The sequence below is a fragment of the Danio rerio genome, chromosome 4 (assembly GCF_052040795.2).
Source record: "Danio rerio strain M-AB ecotype USA chromosome 4, GRCz13ab, whole genome shotgun sequence".
NCBI classification, from domain to species: domain Eukaryota; kingdom Metazoa; phylum Chordata; class Actinopteri; order Cypriniformes; family Danionidae; genus Danio; species Danio rerio.
The window spans coordinates 4994793-5012238 of record NC_141024.2 but is presented as its reverse complement, the minus strand read 5'-3'; the positions used below and the strand labels follow the sequence as shown (position 1 = coordinate 5012238).

The 17446-nt window shown below is 35.6% G+C and overlaps 1 protein-coding gene across 16 annotated transcripts in view; it reads left to right on the top strand.

Moving 5' to 3' along the window:
* dgki (diacylglycerol kinase, iota) overlaps window positions 1–17446 on the top strand; it is a 92001-nt gene that overhangs the window by 60613 nt on the left and 13942 nt on the right. For 8 of the 16 annotated variants that reach the window (XM_087247847.2, XM_087247846.2, XM_087247845.2 and 5 more), the window contains exons 11-21: window positions 2864–2946; window positions 4839–4899; window positions 5007–5120; window positions 5753–5878; window positions 6057–6135; window positions 7431–7486; window positions 7613–7675; window positions 7771–7844; window positions 10212–10323; window positions 10670–10869; window positions 14858–14920. In XM_087247847.2, the coding sequence (XP_087103973.1) occupies window positions 2864–2946; window positions 4839–4899; window positions 5007–5120; window positions 5753–5878; window positions 6057–6135; window positions 7431–7486; window positions 7613–7675; window positions 7771–7844; window positions 10212–10323; window positions 10670–10869; window positions 14858–14920 (1031 nt within the window). The remainder of the gene's footprint in view (window positions 1–2863; window positions 2947–4838; window positions 4900–5006; window positions 5121–5752; window positions 5879–6056; window positions 6136–7430; window positions 7487–7612; window positions 7676–7770; window positions 7845–10211; window positions 10324–10669; window positions 10870–14857; window positions 14921–17446) is intronic. The other 8 variants (XM_087247850.2, XM_087247849.2, XM_087247848.2 and 5 more) reach the window with 1 other exon arrangement.

The following is a 17446-nucleotide window of genomic DNA, read 5'->3' as shown; positions in this document are numbered from 1 at the left end:
CTGTTGTTCTGTCTTTCATTCAAGCTGTTTTGTTATAATTATGTTTGTTGTTCTGTCATCTTGCGAGTCTTTCTGTAATCATTTGTCTGTCATTTTGTCTGTTGTTCTGTCATTCTGTCAGATTTTTCTGTCGTTCTCTCTATCGTTCTGTCTGTTGTTCTGCCTATCATTCAATCTGTTTTGTAGCCATTCTGTCTGTCGTTCTGTCATTTTGCGAGTCTTTCTGTAATCATTTTGTCTGTCATTCTGTCTGTTGTTTTGTCTGTTGTTCTGTCATTCTGTCTGTTGATTTTTCTGTCGTTCTCTCTATCGTTCTGTCTGTTGTTCTGCCTATCATTCAATCTGTTTTGTAGCCATTCTGTCTGTCGTTCTGTCATTTTGCGTGTCTTTCTGTAATCATTTTGTCTGTTGTTCGTCTGTCATTCTGTCTATCGATTAATCTGTTGTGTTGTCATCATTTAGTCTGTCATTCTGCACTAATTTTGTCTGTCATTCTGTCTGTTGTTTTTTCTGTCATTCAAGCTGTTTTGCTATCATTCTGTCTGTTCTGTCATTTTCCTTGTCTCTTTGTAGTCATTTTGTCTGTCGTTCTGTCTGTTTTGTCTGTTGTTCTGTCATTTTGTCTGTTGTTTTGTCTGTTGTTTTGTCTATCATTCTGTCTTTCATTTAATCTGTTGTGTTGTCACCGTTTGGTCTGTGATTCTGTCTGCCATTCTGTCTTTCTGTAATCATTCTGTCTGTCATTCTGCACTCATTTTGTCTGTCGTTCTGTCTGTTGTTCTGTCTATCATTCAAGCTGTTTTTTATCATTCTGTTTGTTGTTCCTTCATTTTGCGTGTCTTTCTGTGATCATTTTGTCTGTCATTCTGTCTGTTTTGTCTGTTGCTCTGTCATTCTGTCTGTTGTTTTGTCTGACATTGTCTGTCTTTCAATCTGTTGTGTTGTCATCATTTTGTCTGCGATTCTGTCTGCCATTCTATCTTTCTGTAATCATTCTGTCTGTCATTCTGCACTCATTTTGTCTGTCGTTCTGTCTGTTGTTCTGTCTATCATTCAAGCTATTTTTTATCATTCTGTCTGTTGTTCTGTCATTTTGCGTGTCTTTCTGTAATCATTCTGTCTGTCTGTTGTTTCGTCTGTTGTTCTATCATTTTGTCTGTTGTTTTGTCTGTTGTTCTGTCATTCTGTCTGTTGTTCTGTCTATCATTTAATCTGTTGTGTTGTCATTGTTTTGTCTGTCATTTCGTCTGCCATTCTGTCTTTCTGTAATCATTCTGTCCGTCATTCTGCACTCATTTTGTCTGTCATTATGTCTGTTGTTCTGTCTATCATTCAAGCTATTTTTATCATTCTGTCTGTTGTTCTGTCATTTAGCGTCGCTTTCTGTAATCATTCTGTCTGTCATTCTGTCTGTTGTTTTGTCTGTTGTTCTGTCATTCTGTCTGTCGTTCTGTCTGTTGTGCTGTCTGTTGTTCTGTCTATCATTTAATCTGTTGTGTTGTCATTTTTTTGTCTGTCATTCTGTCTGCCATTCTGTCTTTCTGTAATCATTCTGTCTGTCATTCAGTCTGTCGTTCTGTCCATCATTCTGTTTGTCTTTCTGTAATTATTTTGTGTCATTCTGTCTGTTGTTCTATCTATCATTTAAGCTGTTTTGTTATCATTCTGTCTGTTCTTCTGTCATTTTGCATGTCTTTCTATAATCATTTTGTCTGTCGTTCTGTCTGTTATTTTGTCTGTTGTTCTGTCTTCTATCAGTCTTTTTGTCTGTTGTTCTTTATGTCATTCTGCACTCGTTTTATCTGTCAATTGTCTGCCATTCTGTCTTTCTGTAATCATTCGTCTATCATTCAATCTGCCGTTCTGTTTATCATTCTGTCTGTCTTTCTGTAATTATTTTGTGAAATTCTGTCTGTTGTTTTGTCTGTCGTTCTCTCTATCATTCTGTCTGTCATTCAATCTGTTGTTTTGTCATCGTTATGTCTCATTCTGCACTCATTTTGTCGTTCTGTCTGGCTTTCTTTAATCATTCTGTTTGTCGTTCTGTCTGTCATTTTGTCTTTCTGTAATCATTCTGTCTGTCATATTGTCTATCATTCAATCTGTTTTGTTACTATTCTGTCTGTTGTTTTGTCTGTTGCTCTGTCTGCGATTCAATCTGTCGTTTTGTCTGTCATTCTGCACTCAGCTTGTCTGGCTTTCTTTAATCATTCTGTCTGTTGTTCTGTCTGTCATTCTGTCTTTCTGTAATATTTTGTCTGTCATTCGGTCTATTATTTAGTCTGTTCTTCTGTCTGTCATTTGTATGTCTTTCTGTAATTTTTTGTGTCATTCTGTCTGTTGTTTTGTCTGTCGTTCTGTCTATCATTCTGTATGTCATTCTGCACTCTGTAATAATTTTTTATGTCTGTTGTTTTGTCTATTGCTCTGTCTGCCATTCTGTCAGTCGTTTTGTCTGTCATTCTGCACTCATTTTGTCTGTCGTTCTGTCTGGCTTCTTTAATCATTCTGTCTGTCATTCTGCCTTTCTGTAATCATTTTGTCTGTCATTCAGTCTATCATTTAGTCTGTTGTTCTGTCTGTCATTTGTCTGTCTTTCTGTAATTGTTTTGTGTCATTCTGTCTGTTGTTTTTTCTGTAGTTCTGCCTATCATTCAATTTGTTTGGTCTCTCATTCTATCTGTTATTCTCTCTGTATTGTCATAATTTTTTCTGTAAGATTATAATAATTCTGTCTGTCATTCTGTCTGTTTTTTTATTTATTTTGTGTCATTCTGTCTATCATTTTGTCTTTGTTTGTATCATTAATCTCTCTATATACACAATTCTGTCAGTCTGAACTTGTGACGTCTGTGATTTTCAGGGCACGAAGCTCCTGCAGATGTTCATGTGGATCCTGAACCCTCGGCAGGTGTTTGATTTGTCTCAGGGAGGCCCCAGAGATGCGTGAGTCTCCGTTTCAGATCATCTCTCCCTTCCGTAATGCGCTTTAACCCACCATTTGTCTCCAGCACGTTAATTATGTAGTCGTCGAATCTCTGAGAGAGTTCAGTGTTTCTAGAAGCTGCCCGCTGCCCACTGCTTCAGTTGTGTCAGTAATTGAGCTGTAAGGCCGTTCAACACACAGAAACACACAGAGAAAGAGAGTATTGAGACACAGCTGGACGACTGGGGGCTTTTCTTCAGATCTGACTGACAGAGCTGTGATTAAACTCCCTCTATTAAAGCAGAAAATCAACATTTGCGCACACACACAGGGGGTTTTAAAGACTCTCCATAGGCATAATGCATTTTATGTAAAAACTTGTGGCAAAATTTGAATGTGAAAAGCATGTGAAAATATTTTGTTTTTAAGGGGTTATACCCATCTCATTATACAATCAACTGTACTTGTAAACCACCTATACCAGTACACACACACACACACACACACTCCTTTAATCCACACTTAAAAATCTACCAGCAGGGGTCACTAGCAAATAATGACTATTAACGGTTTATATTTTTTATGTTTGTTTGTTTATTTATTTATTTACTGAGTTAGTTAGTTAGTTAGTTAGTTAGTTAGTTAGTTAGTTAGTTAGTTAGTTAGTTAGTTAAGGGGGTAGTTATTTGGGTTAGTTAGTTACTTAGTTAGTTGTCCAGTTAGTTTGTTAGTTAGTTGGTCAGTTAGTTAGGTATTTGGTCAGTTGGTTAGTCAGTCAGTCAGTTAGTCAGTTAATCTGTTAGTTAGTTAGTTTGTCAGTCAATCAGCCAGCCAGCCAGCCAGTCAGTCAGTCAGTCAGTCAGTCAGTTAGTCAGTTAGTATTTCTGTCAGCCAGTTACTTAGTTGATTGGTCAGTTACTCATTTAGTTTCATTAGTTGGTGAATTAGTTAGTAAGTTAGTTAGTCAATTAATCTGTTAGTTAGTAGTTCAGCTAATCTGTTAGTTAGTTGGTCAGTTAGTCTGTAAGTTAGTTGGTCAGTTAGTTAGTTGGCCAGTTAGTCAGTTAGTTAGTTGGTCAGTTAGTCGATTATTTAGTTGGTCAGTGAGTCTGTTAGTTAGTTGGTCAGTTAGTTAGTTGGCCAGTTAGTCAGTTAGTTAGTTGTTCAGTTAATCTATTAGTTAGTTAGTTGGATGGTCAGTTAGTTAGTTGGTCAGTTAATCTATTAGTTATTTAGTCAGTTAGTCTGTTAGTTAGTTGGTCAGTTAATCTATTAGTTGGTAGGTCAATTATTCAGTCAGTTAGTTGGCCAGTTAGTCTGTTAGTTAGTTGTTCAGTTAATCTGTTATTTAGTTGGTCAGTAAATCTGTTTGTTGGTTGGTCAGTCAGTTGGTCAGTTAGTGTGTTAGTTAGTTGCTCAGTTAATCTGTCAGTTAGTTGCCCAGTTAGTCTGTTAGTCAGTCAGTCCATTCGTTAGTTGCTCAGTTAATCTGTTAGTTGGTTGGTCAGTTAGTTAGATAGTTAGTCATTTATTCTGATAGTTAGTCAGCCAGGCAGCCAGTTTGTTAGTTAGTTAGTTGGTCAGCTAGTCTGTTAGTTAGTTAGTTAGTTAGTTAGTTAGTTAGTTAGTTAGTTAGTTAGTTAGTTAGTTAGTTGGTTAGTTGGTTAGTTAGTTAGTTAGTTAGTTAGTTGGTTGACCAGCTTTTCAGTCAGTCAGTCAGTTAGTTAGTTAGTTAGTTAGTTAGTTAGTTAGTTAGTTAGTTAGTTAGTCGGTCAGTTAGTTAGATCAGCAGTTTCAGACATTACAAATTTCACATTTGTAATGCTAAGTGAAGTATTATATTCATTAGCATGCTAATCAGCTGTAAATGCATGAGTAGCAAATGTCTCTATTGTCTCCATCTGTCCATCAGGTTGGAGTTGTACAGGAAAGTGCCAAATCTTCGCATCCTGGCCTGTGGAGGAGATGGAACCGTAAGACGCAGTGCATGATGGGAAAATTTTTGTCTATATTGAAATGAATCTTTCTGTATTTTCGGAGAGGTTGTGTGTTTCTGACAGTGGTTTTCCTGTTTGTTCAGGTGGGCTGGATTCTGTCGGCTTTAGATGAGCTTCAGATGAACCCTCAGCCTCCTGTGGCGGTACTTCCTCTTGGAACAGGAAATGACCTTGCTAGGACACTCAACTGGGGAGGTGTAAGTTCACGCTTATGATTTTTTAAGGCTAAATCAATCATTTCAAACCTGCATCTGTGCTCATGTTTTCTTCCGTTCTGAATATAATTTCCTGCTGATGTCACATAAAGTACATATTTAAATAATTCTCAAGTGCCAACTAATCGCTTTTTACAGTGTAATAAAATCCAAATTTGCATAAGCATTTGCATATTCTCAATATGTGACATTTACTGCTGAATTCTAATTGGATAAAATGTCATTAGTGCTCCTGGATGGGCTGCTGTGATTGGCTGAGAGTATGTGATTGTGCCGTTGGCCTGTGAAGTGCTCGTCTCTGATAAATGCCACTCATTACTCTCCATTATGCCTGGAGAAACACCGGCCTTGGAATGTGGAGTGTGTTTTTCCCCATGTTCTCCGTCCCTCAGGCCAAAGTCTATTATCAGCAATGAAGCGGCTGTGATGATCCTCGCTGTCGGAACATTTGAATTGATGCAATAATCATTGCAATTCATGTCAAGTGCTGTGTTTATGCCGGGAGTAAATGACCCTGTACAGTAGCCATGTTACGCTGCCTTGCACTAAAATCGACACCCTTGATGAGCAAAGAAGGCTGAGAAATTTTAATGCTGCTTTTTTATGTGTTTCAGGGCTACACAGACGAGCCGGTGTCGAAGGTGTTGTGTCATGTGGAGGACGGCTCTGTGGTCCAGCTGGACCGCTGGAATCTGCAGGTGGAGCGCTCAGTGGTCCAGCACGAGGAGGGAACACAGAAGGTAAACACTGCAGTCATCGTGATATACTGTATGAATATCTCACATTTACACAATGCTGATGTGTGTGTGTGTGTGTGTGTGTGTGTGTGTGTGTGTGTGTGTGTGTGTGTGTGTGTGTGTGTGTGTGTGTGTGTGTGTGTGTGTGTGTGTGTGTGTGTGTGTGTATGTGTTTTCTCAGCTTCCTTTAAATGTGTTCAATAACTACTTCAGCCTCGGTTTCGATGCCCACGTCACCCTGGAGTTTCACGAGTCCAGAGGTTTGTGTCATTGTGTTGTATTAAAGGACTAAATGTAGACATACTGGATAAGCAATTTGTTACTTTAAACCTATTGCCCTTAAAGCAACAAGCTGATTTTACTTAAAGCCAGTAAACCCATTGACTTAATTTTTATGAAGACAACTAATCGCTATTTTACAGTGTATGAGGCATATTTTGTAATTTAATCAAGGTTAATTATTATATTATATTATATTATATTATATTATATTATATTATATTATATTATATTATATTATATTATATTATATTATATTAAATTATAAATATATTATATTATAATATATTATATTATTATATTATATTATATTATATTATACTATATTATATTATATTATATTATATTATATTATATTATATTATATTATATTATATTATTATATTATATTATATTATATTATATTATATTATATTGTTATATTAATTATATTCTATTATATTATATTATTATATTATGTTATATTATTATATTATATTATATTATATTATGATTATATTATATTATATTATATTATATTATATTATATTAAATTATATTATATTATATTATATTATATTATATTATATTATAGTATATTATAGTATATTATTATATTATATTTTATTTTATTTTATTATATTATAATATATTATATTATTATATTATATTATATTATAGTATTGTATAGTATTGTATTGTATTGTATCGTATTGAATTGTATTATATTATATTATGTTATATTATATTACATTACATTGCATTGTATTATATTATATTATATTATTGTATTGTATCGTATTGAATTGTATTATATTATATTACGTTATATTATATTACATTACATTGCATTGTATTATATTATATTATTGTATTGTATCGTATTGAATTGTATTATATTATATTACGTTATATTATAATACATTACATTGCATTGTATTGTATATTGCATTGCCAGTTACTGGTGTTCACACACACTGAAATGCCCAAATGTACACACACACTCCCTAAAAACACTGAAACACAACTACTCAATAACTCCCTGATCAATGATTATACCAGGCTTTAAATGCGTGTGCTGATTTTGTGTGTGCCTCTATAAATGCAAATGAGCTTTTTAGAAGTGGGTGGAGCCTGTTCAGCCTGTGCTTCAGCTGCAGATGTTTTTCATGCTCAAATATCAACATTACAGTCTATAGGAAGCTGTACAATGTCTCTTTAAACCGATTGAGCTGTTGATAAAGCTGCTCTTTGCGTCTGTCTCATAATCATCTGTGTTGTTTTTGCTCGTTCACAGAAGCAAACCCAGAGAAATTCAACAGTCGCTTCCGTAACAAGATGTTCTATGCAGGGGTGAGCAGAGCTGCCGTCAATCAGTCCTGTGTGTGTGTGTGTGTGTGTGTGTGTGTGTGTGTGTGTGTGTGTGTGTGTGTGTGTGTGTGTGTGTGAGACACTGAGAGTGTTTGTACTGTTTTTCAGGCTGCGTTCTCAGACTTCCTCCAGAGGAGCTCCAGGGATCTGTCTAAGCATGTCCGAGTTGTGGTGAGTCTCCTGCTCCTGTTCTCCTGCCTAATCTCTCAGTGTCTCTGCTCTGCTGTTTCTCCAGCTCATGCTCTTCTGTCTTTCTGTCTCTTCAGTGTGACGGCACCGATCTCACAGCCAAGATCCAGGAGCTCAAGTTTCAGTGCATCGTCTTCTTGAATATTCCCAGGTTTGATGCTGAAATGAGCAGCCATACTCTGCAGGGTTTTTATAATGAGATAAACATAAAACCCATACAAATCAAAGACCTTAAATAAATAAATAAATAAATAAGCATTATTATTATTGGTATGTTATTATTATTATTATTATTATTATTATTAGTATGTTATTATATTTCTATTAATATTATTATTATTATTATTATTATTATTACGCAGAAAATAATAATAATAATAATAAAAAATAATAATAATAATAATAATTTAATAATATTTATTATTAGTAGTAGTGTTATTATAGCTCTATTATTATTATTATTATTATTGTTGTTCTTGTTCTTGTTGTTATTATTATCACCAAAACAAGTGGCCTGTTTTTATTGTTCTAATGCAAAACTAATCAAATATATAATTATTATTATTAAAGTCGTATGTGAATTACCGTTAACAAATTAGATTAACAAATACTAATATCAATACTGTAAAATATGTGTAAAATATTTACAAACATATTTTAGGGTAAGTTTTTTTTTGTTTTTAGTCCAATTATAACACTGTGTTATTATATTTTTATTATTGGTAATATTATCACAAAGATAATAATAAAAATAATAACATAATAATAATAATAATAATAATAATAATAATAATAAAATGATAGCATTATGATGATGATGATGATGATAATATTAACAATGATAATAATAATAATAATAATAATAATAATAATAATAATAGTATTATGATAATAATAATAATAATAATAGTAATAGCATAATAATAATAACATATAATAATAATAATAATAATAATAATAGCATAATAATAATAATAATAATAAAACAATAATAGACTAATGATAATAATATTAATATTAATATTAATAATAAGGATAAAACATTAATATATGTATTAAAATGCCAAACATTTAGGTAAAATATTGACAAAACATATTGCGGGGTAGGTTTTTAAATTCAATTTATAGTCCCATTTTTTTGGGGGGTTGTCCAAAACGGAACCAACATTATTAGAATGTAATAAACGCTGCACATGTTTATAGTCTGAGTTAACTAATAAGATATTTCAGTAAACTGTTATCATTTATTAATCATAAACATTATCTGGTAGAATGTAGAATTCAGGCATTAAATATGAAAAATAATTGATAAAAATATGTGAATAACCCCTGACAGCGCTCTTTGAAAACATGTTTTTCTGTCTAGTCTGAAACGTTGTAAATGTCAGGACAGAACCGCTAATAATGGCCTTTGCTAACACATTATTATGATAGTTGGTGCCAAGAAAAAAACAATTGTGCACAGATGATTAATGCGATGTTTTCCCCATAACACTGTTAAAATGTGGAGCTTGAAAGGTTGGTTTTGCTACCTGTGGCTTTAATGAAGTCTGTAAGAGAAATGGCTGTGATGTAACTTCCTCTGAAGTATTAAAAAGTATTAAAATTAATTAGTTTATAATTTTTTATTAAATATTACAGTTATCTATTTTATTAGTTATTTTTTGCTGAACAATACAGATTTATTTAATTATCTTCAAATGAAACCTTTGGAAATATAATGGTGATCAATCATGTACGCTCAAAATAAATGTCTATTAATATTACTATATTTTTAATAATTATTATTTAGTATTATTATTAATATTATTATTCATACTTATCATTTTTATATTATTTATTGATTTGTTTTATTGTTGTTGTTACTATTATTATTATTATTTAATTTTATGATTATTATTATTATTATTATTATTATTATTTATTATTATTATTATTATTATTATTATTAATAGTATTATTATTTATTTTTATTAGTATTATTTATTAATTAATTAATTAATTTATTTATTATTATTTATTTGATTATTTATTTTTGTTTTTTTATTTTTTTATTATTTGATTAATTATTTATTTTGTATTTTTTGTTAGTGTTATTGTTATATTTATTATTTATTTTATGATTATTTAGAAATTAACAGTATTATTATTTTGTACTTTATTTATACTCTTGAAATATATTTATTTTATTTTTTTATGTATTTTTTTTACTTATTTATTTTTTATTTATAATTGATTATCGCGATCATGCTAACCTGATAAACACTGTAAAATAATAAACAGTTAATGAGGTAGAATAAATTTTAAGTCAAGCTAAAAATTAAAAATATATATAAAATCAAGGCTTAAATTAATGCTCAGTTGTGTTTGGATTGTATAGATTTTAAATCAATGCTTGTTTGTTTTTTTGATTGTATTAATTCTAGTTTAATCTTGTTGATTATAATAGGACAGAAATGTCCCAGAGATTATATCTGTTGAACAGAGTTAAACTCCTGAACACTGCTGATCCCTGCAGATACTGTGCTGGAACAATGCCATGGGGAAACACAGGAGACCACCGAGACTTTGAGCCACAGCGACATGATGATGGCTGCATCGAGGTCATCGGCTTCACCATGGCCTCTCTGGTGAGTCTGTCTGTCTGTCTGCTTGTCCATTTATCCATCAGTCTGCTTGTCTATCCATCTGTCTGTCTATCAATATATGTCTGTCTATGCATCTATCAGTCTGTCTATCTGTCTGTCTGTCTTTCCATCTATCCATTAGTCTGTCTGGCTATACATATATTCATTTGTCTATCTGTCTGTCTGTCCATCCTTCTATCTGTCTTTCTGAATCTCTGTCCATCTGTCCTTCCATCTGTCTTTCTGTCTGTGTCTCTGTCTGTCTATCTATCTATCTATCCGTCTGCCCATCTGTACATCTCAATCAGTGATGATGTTGTGATCTCCTGTTCTTTCCATCCTCCACCAGGCGGCGCTGCAGGTTGGTGGTCATGGGGATCGTCTCCATCAGTGTCGAGAGGTGCTCATCACCACCTTCAAGACTCTGCCAGTGCAGGTAGATGGAGAGCCGTGCCGTCTGGCGCCCTCCACCCTGCGCATCTCTCTGAGGAACCAGGCCAACATGGTGCAGAAGAGCAAGAGACGCACATCTGTACCGCTGCTCAATGAGTGAGTCACTAAACACGCACACACACACACACATACATACAAACCTGCAAGATGGTGCATGAGAAAACAAGTTATCCTTATTGTTTTTGTGTGTGATTGTTTAAAATATTTAAATATTAAGGGGCCTTAACTACTAGAGAACTGCATCAATAAACAAGTGCAGTGTACCTAATGTGTATATAATGTATTGTATATCACGCTATTGAGGTGGGGTAAAGGTCAGTTTTAGTGGTGTTTGGTGGCAGGTTTAAGGGTTGGGTTAGGGTGTATATTATAAACACAATTACAGATGTTAATTAGCATGCAGATCATTTTAATAGCAGCCGATTCGAATGTTATCACTCGATTGAATGGGTGTTATCAGTGGTTATCAGCTGATAGATATGGGCCAGTAGGGGCCTTCTGCACCCACTAGTTGGTTCAGAAGGCTGCAACCCAAGCTCATTCTGAAAACGTAGTCCCGTGGACGTTTCTGGAGACCGCGATTTATGTAGCCAGAGGTGCGTATGGCTGCATTTCATATTTTTAAACGAACGCTATGAGGCGGTATGACGACGTTCCTTTTCGCGCTTACCGGCTGACCACTTACCTCCGTGTGGAAGGCTTTCCCAGCGCAATCAGTTTGTCCAGTTAGCTCATTGTGTACGTCGGCGGAGTTGAGATGACAACCGGGTTCGAGTCCGGGGAAGAGCGGTTCCAGAAATCAGGTAAGACAAAAACCGAATCCAAAAAATAAACAAGTTCACTACAGGGTGAGAATGTGGTGAAATCCGAAAACGTGGTAAAAGTCAGACGAGGGCTTTTCTTTTTTTGGACGGCTTTTGTTAATCGTTGCTTGGGTTTAGGGAAATAAGCGGGTGGGCGGGTCAATCGGTAAGATTGGTTGGGTTTAGGGAAGGAGGAGGAGGGTGGGTCAGCCGATTGGCCGGTCACCCAGTCATTCAGTCAGTCAGACAGACAGTCACTCGACAGCGACCTCTGGTGGGTTTACACGAGAACAGCGTGGGCGCGAATGGCACTCGAGAGACATTTGAGATGCGAAAAAGCGCACACAGCGGCCTCTGTGTAGCAAAAACATAAACTACAAAAAATACGTACATCCCATATTTCGCGGTCTCCAGAAATGTCCATGGGACTACTTTTTCAGAATGAGCCTGACATCCATCCACATGGTTAATCAGCTATAGATCACATATGGCTGCGGTTGGAAGTTAACAAGAATTATTTATATTATTTATTAAATGTTCCATAAATTGTATTTTTTTAACGTCTATTCCTACCACAACCCTAAACCTAACCATCACAGTAATGTAAAAACAGATCTGGATCTAGAGTCTTCTCCATTATAATAGCTGATTAGCTATAATAATTATTTATATTATTTATTAATTGTTCCATAAATTGTATTTTATTAACGTCTATTCCTACCACAACCCTAAACCCAACCATCACAGTAATGTAAAAACAGATCTGGATCTGGATCTGGAGTCTTCTCTATTAGTATATTTAATTAACCATGTGAATGGATGATAACAGCCTTCTGAAGGCCCCTACTGGCCCATATCTATCAGCTGATAACCATTAATAATGTCCATTCAATCAAGTGATAACACAAGTGGATGACGTACAAAATGATTAATTTAACGTAGTTAAGATATAGTTGGATCTTTGTTTCTAGAAGAATGAATCTGAAATGGTTAGCAATCTCAGATTTGGTTTTGTTTAATTATAATATCTTACTTTTAACAGTTTGAACTAAGCTTTCCTGTTATTACAAGATCAACATATTACATATCTGAAACCCTACTGACACATTCATGAGGGTCTTTTCATGGTATATTAATATACATAGTATAAATACTTTAAATAATGCATCATGTCTGTATGATTAACATTTTAATGCTATTTAAAATTCATTACTAGACCCCAGCACATGAGCTCATATAGAGCATGTTAAAGCATGTCTTTTTCTGAGCCGTGGGGTGTAACAGACAGTATTTCTCTGATTTCTGCCGTCTGGTTAAGGTTGTGTTAACTAACCCGTCTAACAGCTGGTGTGTGTTAGTATTAGTAACAGCACTAATGCTCTGCCGTCTCTGTGTGCTGCTCTGCATAGCTCAGTGTTGTTCTCTTTCTTTTTCTTTTTCTGTCTGTGTCTCCATTTCTCTCGGCTGCCACTCATGCATCTGTCTGTCATCTGTCTTTCTGTTTTTAATCTGTCTGTATGTCTATGTAATCTGTCTGTCTGTCATCTGTCTGTGTCTGTAATTGGTCTGTCATCTGTCTGTATGTCTGTCATCTGTCTGTCTGTCATCTCTCTGAATGTCTGTCTGTAATCTGTCTTTATGTCTTTGTAATCTGTTTGTCTGTCATCTGTCTGTGTCTGTAACCTGTCTGTATGTATGTCTGTCATCTGTCTGTATGTCTGTCTGTCATCTGTTTGTATGTCTATGTCATCTGTCTGTATGTCTGTCTGTCATCTGTCTGTTTGTTGTCTGTAATCTGTATGTCTGTGTGTAATATGTCTGTCTGTCATTTGTCTGTCATCTGTGTGTCTGTTGTCTGCATTTGTCATTTGTCTGTTGTCCGTCTAAAATCTGTCATCTGTCTGTGTCTGTCTGTCTGTCTGTCTGTCTGTCATCTGTATGTCTGTGTCTGTTGTCTGTCTGTGTCATTTGTCTGTTGTCCATCTAAAACCTGTCACCTGTCTGTGTCTGTCTGTAATCTGTCTGTCATCTTTATGTATGTTGTCTGTCTGTGTCATTTTTCTGTTGTCTGTCTGTAATCTGCCTGTCTGTTGTTTGTCTGTAATCTGTCTCTCTGTCTATAATCTGTCTGTCTGTAATCTGTCTGTCTGTAATTTGTCTGTCTATAATCTGTCTGTCATCTGTTTGTAATCTGTGTGTTTGTCTGTAATATGTCTGTCATTTGTCTCTCTGTCTGTTGTATGTCTGTAATCTGTCTGTATTTTGTCTGTCTGTAATCTGTCTGTCTGTCTGTCTGTCTGTCATTTGTCTTTCTGACTATAATCTGTCTTCTGTCATTTGTCTGACTGTCTGTAATCTGTCTGTTTGTCATCCACCTGTCATCTGTCTGTCATCTGTATGTCTGTGTCTGTCGTCTGCCTGTGTCATTTGTCTGTTGTCCATCTAAAATCTGTCATCTGTCTGTGTCTGTCTGTCATTCTGTCTGTAATCTGTCTGTCATCTGTATGTCTGTTGTCTCTCTGTGTCATTTTTCTGTCTGTAATCTGCCTGTCTGTTTTTTTGTCTGTAATCTGTCTGTCTGTCTATAATCTGTCTGTCTGTAATCTGTCTGTCTGTAATTTGTCTGTCTATAATCTGTCTGTCTGTAATCTGTCTGTCTGTAATTTGTCTGTCTATAATCTGTCTGTCTGTAATCTGTCTGTCTGTAATTTGTCTGTCTATAATCTGTCTGTCTGTAATCTGTCTGTCTGTAATTTGTCTGTCTATAATCTGTCTGTCATCTGTTTGTAATCTGTGTCTGTCTGTAATATGTCTGTCATTTGTCTGTCTGTCTGTTGTATGTCTGTAATTTGTCTGTATGTTGTCTGTCTGTAATCTGTCTGTCTGTCGGTCTGTATGCCATTTGTCTTTTTGACTATAATCTGTCCTCTGTCATTTGTCTGACTGTCTGTAATCTGCCTGTTTGTCATCCACCTGTCATCTGTCTGTCATCTGTCTGTAATCTGTCTGTCTGTCATGTGTCTGTGTTTGTCATCTGTCTGTCATCTGTCTGTCTGTCTGTAATCTGTCTGTCATGTGTCTGTCTGTCATGTGTCTGTGTTTGTCATCTGTCTGTCATCTGTCTTTCATGTGTCTGAAATCTGTCTGTAATCTGTCTGTCATCTGTCTGTCTGTCATGTGTCTGAAATCTGTCTGTCATCTGTCTGTCTGTCATGTGTCTGTGTTTGTCATCTGTCTGTCTGTGCTGATGGCTGTGCTGTGCTGTGGCTGCGCTGACGCAGCATTCAGAAAGTGTGTGCAGCCGACCTGCGCCGCCTCTCTGCTCCCCCAGACTCCTTCTCTGTGTAAGTACACACTCTCTGTGTCTCAGCGGCCCTCACACACTCACTCTTTCTCACACACACACACTCACATAAGCTGACAGAGCCTCTGTGTGTGTGCGCATCTGTGTGAGTCCAGGGTTTCACTCATCAGTGCTTGAGTTTTTTTTGGTTCTGTCGCTCGCTGTGCATCTTAAAGTCAACATGAAACCATCAAATAAAATTAATTCAAAGTCTGTCTTCATTTAATTCAATCTGTATTAAATCTCTTTTACATTTTGAACACACTGTTGCCAACCTTTTTTTAATAAAAAGGCGTTAAGCTCTGCCCTAAAAATGTCGCTAAAGGTCGCTAGATTACATCATATGTCAATTTCCATATTACTGAAGACATCACGTCCAACCATTTCTGTTTGTTGATGGTTAATAAAGGGGGGGGGGGTTATATTTGCACTATGCTTTATGTAAGCATGACAATTTTTTTCATTCATTTTCTTTTCGGCTTAGTCCCTTTATTAATCCAGGGTCACCACAGCAAAATGAGCCGCCAACTTATCCAGCATATGTTTTACGCAGCGAATGGCCTTCCAGCTGCAACCCATCTCTGGGAAACATCCATACACACTCATTTACACTCATACACTATGGACAATTTAGCCTACCCAACTCACCTGTACTGCATGTCTTTGGACTGTGGGGGAAACCGGAGCACCCGAAGGAAACCCATGCGAACACTGAGAATATGCAAACTCCACACAGAAACGCCAACTGACCCAACCGAGGCTCAAACCAGGGACTTTCTTGCTGTAAAGCGACAGCACTACCCACTGCGCCACTGCGTCGCCACATGTCAATTAAACTAAATTTATTGCTGTTTGAATATAGTACATGAATATAGATGAGTAGTAAATTTGCAGCCATAATAAACCCACACAAGTTCCGAAACTGTCACTAAATTAGCTTTGATTGTGAACAAGGTCAAATTAAATTGTTAAATTGTTAAAACAAAGTAGAAGCAGATGAGTTTAACTGTACAAGGGAAATACCTCACACTCGCGGTGCTAGATCATTTGCCGTCAGTACACAAAGGAATGATCTGCTCTCGGGCTGCAGGGGGAAGAGACTGCTGTACGAGGACTGGGCCGCCTGTAAGGGTGTACTCACACTATGTACAGTTGCCTTGAACCGGGCCAAAGCACGCTTGTCCCTCCTCCCATCTCCCCCGACGGCCCGCACTCACATTACATTTGAGCCTTAGCACGTTTACGTCATCGAGCACAGCTCAGTGAAGATTTCTTTAGTTATATTGTTTTAGTCAATTGCGATGCGGTGACACTCAGTCAAACATTTCATCGAACAGATCCGCCACTTTTGACGCTCATAAACAATCATAAAGTCCTCGTCCTGCAGGAATTAGGAGGTTTGCTGAAGGTGCAGCTGTCGTGCAGTGAGGTGTTTGTGTCTTTAATAATCTATGACCATTTGCGTTCACTGAACAGTAAGAATGATTAACAAACACATATGAAACAACCCCGTAAAAGTCACGTCTCGTCTTCAGTTTCAGGCTCAGTCGCACTTTGCACTCACTCTATAAGCGCACATCGCTAAAGCCCAAGTGAACCACGCTCTGGCACACCTCTTCCAACCAAGCCAGGTCCGGCCAAGTGAACCGTGCCTGAGCCCGATTCAGAGCACTCACTTCTCAAACGATCCAGGAAACAGGTCTGGGCATAGTTCGGATAGCATAGTGTGAGTAGGCCCTAAGTGATCTAAGGTGGGGGAGGGGTTGACGGCATCATCCGCAACTAGTTGAGAAGAGAAGGAACGGTACAGTACAGACACACAAGGGTCTATAAAAATCTCCAGTAACACCCAAAAAAGTTGCTAGATTTGTTGCTAGATGCTTTTTAAAAATTTGTCACTAGAGGGATCTGAAAAGTCTCTAAATATAGCGATAAAGTTGGCAACACTGGTTGAACTCAAAAGTGGATTGTTATTTTTTACTTATTATTATATAATAATGCTAATTATTACCTAAATAAAAACTTGAATAGATTTTTAAACAAATATGTTATTTACATCAGAATTGACATCTATTTATTTCTGTAATTATAACAGTATATTTCAGTTTTTTCAACCTACAGTTGAAGACAAAATTATTAGAAATGACATTTTATTGTTTAAAAACTATACATTTTTTGTTAAGTCTTGTTTAACGGAAACAAATCAACACATTTTAAACAGTAGTTTTAATAACTCATTTCAAATAGTTTATTTGTTTTGTCATTGATATTAATAGAATAGAATATAAATCATATTTAGTAGTTATTTTGCTAAATGCTAGCATTAAAAGTGCAACTTAAACACCGTATTTACCATAATTAGCTTAACTAGTAGGACATTGGACAACAAGCATTACACCTACTAATAAATCACATTAGCAATGCACATTGCTAAAAGTTTATGTATATTTACAATAAGAAATTGACTCATGGAAGATGTTTGCTTAATATTCTTTAATGATTAAAAATTATTTTTGGCATAAAAGAA